The sequence below is a fragment of the Hylaeus anthracinus genome, unplaced genomic scaffold (genome assembly GCF_026225885.1).
Source record: "Hylaeus anthracinus isolate JK02 unplaced genomic scaffold, UHH_iyHylAnth1.0_haploid 5, whole genome shotgun sequence".
NCBI classification, from domain to species: Eukaryota; Metazoa; Arthropoda; class Insecta; order Hymenoptera; family Colletidae; genus Hylaeus; species Hylaeus anthracinus.
In genome coordinates, this window is record NW_026535322.1 from 1,458,528 (window position 1) to 1,464,246 (window position 5,719).

Sequence of the window (5,719 nt, forward strand, 5' to 3'; positions counted from 1 at the left end):
CCATCTAGCAGAAATAATAGGAACTACATTCATTACAAGCTTGGGCGTTTTACCACCGATGGCGCCACCGTCACATTTGTGATTTTTCGGGAAACCAGAGACGTTTAAACTGCATTTATAATATTACTTAATATCAGTGTATAATATAATCGCACGTAAAAAACTCTTGATAATTATTTAATTACTATGAAAATCATACAAGAATGGTCCTTGGTACAACTAGAAAACAATTTATAATTGAGAAGAGGGCGCCGAACCCTCAAACAAACTTCAGTTGTATATAGTTTTCAGTGGTGTAATTCCTGTAATGAAACGTCTATCTTATCTATGGCTATATGTCAATGATTTATTAGATGATTTTTTAGTTTTTTTTGAGTTTTTTGTTATTTTCCACGATTGGATATGTGATTGCAGGTTTTGAAGTATACATATTAATTATACTTTTTGTATTGTATACGTATATCGCGATAACACGTTTGTTTATGCAATGTAACACAATGTGTATTTTTGAAATAAAATGATTGAAAATAATAGTTCTTTTTAATATTAATAATCCACATTATTATTATTTTGATTGTGAAACTATTTTGCTACTTCAACTGTAAGTTTGTTCTCCTTCGTCGTATGTATACCTGTTTATATTAGTTAGGTTAAATGCATAGTAAACAAATCATTTATCACTTCGTGGATTATTTACTTCATGCGATAGTTGTGATAACACCAGATAGCATGTTGTAATCTGTTGTAGTCAGACTGTTTTAAACGTTGCTCCGCTAAGAGAAATAATTCCTTTGCAAAAGTTGTTGGTTACTTAACCTCTCAAAAGTTTTCGGTTTAAAAATTTTGAATATTGTATAGCATTAAAAAATGTCTTCAAAAATTGTTATTGTTGGTTCCTGTATGATTGATTTTACTTGGTGAGTGTATATAATACATATTATAAATAAAAACAAAAATTGTTTTACCATTCTGTGCATAAATTATATACAAAATATCATCCAAATCATTCAGCTAATTGTAAAGTAAATACGATTATTGTCAGAAAAATATATAGTATAAGAAGAATATGAAATAGGAGTTGTACGTAGCATCGTATCTTGACATGCATATGGTGTTCTTCGAAAGATACTTAATTGAATAAAAATTATTTGTTTTACTAGGATAAAGATATATGTTTATGTTTTAGCTTTTCTCCTCATTTGCCAAAACCTGGTGAAACCATAATTGGCACTAAATATGAAATAAAGTATGGCGGCAAAGGTGCAAACCAATGTATGGTTGCTGGCAAGCTCGGTGCCTCTACAGCGATGGTTGCTTCAGTATGATTTTCTTGTTTCCTTTATTCTTGTATAGAAATTACATGCATAATAACTTTTATTAAATAGAATTGCTAGGCTTATATAGAAAGATATCCGTCACTAAGAATGTGAAATATGTTTTCTATTTTAATGCATTTTTAATATAGTTGGGTTCTGATACTTATGCACAAGAATATTTAAAAATATTTAAGAAGGAAAACATAGACACTTCTCACGTTCACATACAAAAGGATCAACACAGTGGAATAGCACATATTACTGTTGCTGATAATGGTAGGTAATGACTTTTGATTAATTAATATATTCACTTCGATTTTCTTATTTTAAAATGTAGAAATGTGGTATTTATTAAAATGAAATAAGTTAAATATTTAGAACGATATAAGATAAGTCATCCACTACGACGAGTTACAACGAATCTATAAAAAAACATCGATATCTAGATTACCCTAATTCGACTACTTACCATTCTTACCTTTGTTAAATTATGCATAAACATAAAGTTAATCGTAGAAAATCCTTCACACGTATCTATTTTAGGCGAAAATAGCATAGTAGTGGTATTAGGATCGAACGCGTCGTTGAGCTCTAAACACGTGGACATCGCAGCAGAGACTATCAAAGGTGCTGCCGTTTTACTATGCCAATTCGAGACGAATCTAGAGACTACCCGATACGCTTTAAAGCTCCGTAAAGGTCACGGTTAGTTCGGTCTGGTAACGTTATGTTTAACGACGACAGAGTTATCTACATAAAATTAAATACGATAGGTCTGTCGATCTTGAATGGGGCGCCTGCCGTGAAGAACGTTGACATCGAGCTATTGTCGTTGTGCGATATATTTTGCGTTAACGAGAGCGAGGTATACCGATTTCATCGTCAAACTTGTTGAAAATACCGAAAACTTTGACGCGCACGTTTGCAGGCCGAAGTCATGACCGGGGTGCGACTACTGGGACTGTCAAACGCGCAAGAGGCCGTCGAGAAGCTTTTGGATAAGGGTTGCAATACGGTGATCCTCACCATGGGAGAATTGGGGGCAGTGTACGCGTCTCGCGAAAACAGAGCTATCACGCTAATTCCTGCTAGGCGTGTTCAGGCCGTGGATACGACAGTACGTTTACGCTGGTCAACGTGTAAAGGAATTTTAGACGATAGTTTTCTAAGGAGAAATGTTCATTTTGCTAAAACTAGCTACTAGCTTTTAATACCGATAAATTATTAGACAATAATGGAATTTGTATGCGCAGGGAGCCGGAGACGCATTTCTAGGCGCTCTTGCGTACTTTAAAGCGTATCACTCAGAACTTTCGATGGACGAGTGCATCCGAAGATCTTGCGCGATTGCCACGGAATCAGTCATGAAATTCGGTACACACGCGAGCTTTCCGACCAGGAGCAGCCTGCCGCCAGAACTGTTTGCATGAGTTAACAAAATGTATATTCTCGTCTCACTGTTGTTGTTTGTGTACATTTTTTTTATGATATTTAATATCGTTACTAAAAATAAACGTAACTCAACACTTGTGTATAGCAAATGGTCCTAAAAAGTTTCAAGGATCGACAGGATTTTGTCTAGATTCGGTTAACGATTGACTCATGTATGATTCAAATAAAACAACAAGTTACGAATCTCGATTGCCTGATACATCTTCCTGATCCTCCTCAACGGACGTACGGTTCCCAGTGAGTAACGCTCGATCTTCGAAATCTAAATCTTAATCAAAGGGCAATGATTCTCGCGCATGATTCACGAAAATTAGAGGAATCCTTCCGCTAAGTGGTAGACCATGACACGGCACAAGTGAATACGATTATCGATACGCACCTTGACGAACATCCTCCTGAAAAAATTGTATTGAAAACAAAAATGAAACGATAAACGGTAATTTTAAGTGACAGAACGGTAGGAAGAAGAAGCGTCGGATAATTACGCGTATCAGCTCAATAACTTGCGCCTACAGCTGATAAGTATATCTATTCGATGACTAAAGACGCGAGTAAAATTTCGCGCGTTTACAGATCTACGTGGTAGTAATGGATTCCCGTGGTCGATTTTTCCCTTTTGCCGACCTTCGCGAACCGGGGGAGTACCAGGAGTTCTTGAGTCATCGAACGCGTGCTTTGACGCGAAAAAGCAAAACGAGAAGACGGTCACGCGTACGAGCGATGAGGCTGCGCACGAGTCATTCAATAAGTCCCGTGAGAAGGATGGCTTGCGCAAGAAAACGAGGGCGAGACAAATGTTCCCTCCAGGAATCTGACTCGCGCGAATGACGCGCGTCCAGCGGCACTTGGATTCACCATCTCCAACGGTCGTTATCCGAGGCGACACGCGACGTCGGATGGAATCTCTCCGTGATCATGACTGCGTAAGCGAGAGGACCTGCTCGGAGAAATGTGCCGCGTGCGTAAATGCCAGCGGGGAAAGGAGTTGCGCAGGCCGACTACCGCGAGTAACGCGAATATCAATCGTTCAGGCCTTCCCCTGCGCGGAATCACGATCAGAATTCGTCGAAATCCTTATTCGGGCACGGTACCTGACTGAAAATTAACCCTAATGGGCGCCGCGCTAAATCGAATTTTTTTTTATACATATATCACCTTCTAGAGAATGACAAGACGAAATTTTTGTATAATCACAGCTTATTCATAGGACGTTTAGTTTCAAAAATACAAATTAGAAATTTAGAATTCGTTTTTCCAGAAATTTAAAGACATTTGTAACGTTAGTTGATTATTCATTTGCAATGAAATATTAATAAACAGCAATGGATTTTCGGCTTTTCGATGGATTCCCATTGGTCGTACTTTGGATAACCGATAGTCATTTTGGACTAGAAGGATAACGTACCGCTGAATGCGTCTGTATTCCGCGAACTCCGGTGCGCGACACACCGGCCATTTTTCTTCCTCCGCGGATGGAGACGTGGTGACGTCCGAGCCTGGTTAATCGACGTTAAATTGCAACATTTTAAGGGAACGCGCGCAGGAGGAAACGGGGCCCGGTGACGTCAAACACCAGGACGCCTATCCGTGGTCGCGAAGGAAGCATCCACGATGGGAATTCAGGGCCCTGAACGAGGGGGGATCAGCCACGCGCGGACACCCGTTGAAGTGGGGCAACCACCTACGGTTCAGCCGCGCAAAAGGATAAAATATCCTTCGGGCACCACTGGACATTCAGTTTTCAGCAAACCACTCAACCGTAACGAGCAAGTCTTGAACACCACCGAGTCAAAGACTTCCCAAAGTACCGGTGGTCGAGAGGATTTGGGACTTCCGATAGTCCTGATAGTCCGTACTCGCGACAGCTAGTTATACGTCGCTCAGCCTCAAACGGAATATCGTTCCTGCCGAATTTCAGCTAAGAATCGACGGTTTGCAATCGCGACAGAGTCACGGGGACACGTACGATCAGAGACAGCCAGGACGAGGATTCTCGGCGATCTAAAAGAAAGGATCTCGACCGAACCATCTCGTCGAAGCAACGACCGGTGACTGTTTCTTACCGTAATTGCCGAGTTCGTTTGGCGTTGTCGAGGCGTGTCTCGGTGTTTCGATTTCAATTGTATACGTAGACGAGAGCCAACCGAGCCCATTCAGGGTCTTAAGGTATTTTAAGATCGCAAGAAGGGCCGGTCTATTCACAACGAAGCGGAGAGAGGACCGAGCGGTGTCGAACGAAGCTCCGAGCAATTATTGTCCCTTTGTATCGGGAAACTTTGTTAAACAAGGAACCGAAGCGAAGGGAGGAGGGGAACGAAGAAAGGTGAAGGCGAACGCTAGAGAAAAGCTTCGGGTGCTCCGTGAAATTACGATGTCGCTGTGTATCGTCGCGGTGATCCTTCTCTCCGGGGTGCTGACCGACTTTACCACGGACGTGGCCAACGCCAGGAGGTTGTCGTGGAGACACCATCCGCATCGTCAGCGTTGGAACGACTACGACCTAGAGGACTCGATGCCACGAGTGTTGCCTTCGCGTCGATCGGAGGAGCATCGTCACTGGAGGACGCTGGACCCTTCGAGGCAGATCGACGATAGCCGCGAAGAGGATCAGGGATATCGCGTCAGGGATTCGAGACCCTGGCGACACCGTTTCCAAGTTCCTGAAAACGAAACCGAATGGGACGACGGAGCTTTCGCGACGAGGACCAAGCGACATCCCATCGACGTCTCGAAATCAAAGACCGAGAAGAGGAGTCGAAAGGTGACGTTCCACGCGGCGGACAAACTCTGGCTCGACACGAAGAAGAACTACGAGAAGACGGCGGAGGAGATGCAGAGATACTCGATTTGCAATTATACCATCGAGCCAGTCGAGGACAGGAACGGTAAACCAATCTCGGAACATTTGAAACATATTAGGTGCCACGATCAGGGTAGCGAGTGCCACGAGC

General features: G+C 42.1%; 1 protein-coding gene across 2 annotated transcripts; it reads left to right on the plus strand.

Moving 5' to 3' along the window:
• The first annotated feature begins 243 nt into the window (after positions 1 to 243).
• Positions 244 to 2,974, plus strand: LOC128895356 (ribokinase-like). Of its 2 annotated transcripts, none has more exons than XM_054157891.1 (7): positions 244 to 601; positions 1,187 to 1,319; positions 1,466 to 1,592; positions 1,860 to 2,021; positions 2,090 to 2,181; positions 2,245 to 2,433; positions 2,570 to 2,971. In XM_054157891.1, the coding sequence occupies exons 2-7, from the start codon at positions 1,275 to 1,277 to the stop codon at positions 2,744 to 2,746; spliced, it is 792 nt and encodes a 263-aa protein (XP_054013866.1). In that variant the 5' UTR covers positions 244 to 601; positions 1,187 to 1,274; the 3' UTR covers positions 2,747 to 2,971. The 2 variants fall into 2 exon arrangements, with proteins under 2 accessions (XP_054013866.1, XP_054013865.1); XM_054157890.1 differs by lacking the exon at positions 244 to 601 and adding an exon at positions 622 to 917 and having other exon boundaries at positions 2,570 to 2,974.
• The last annotated feature ends 2,745 nt before the right edge of the window (positions 2,975 to 5,719 follow it).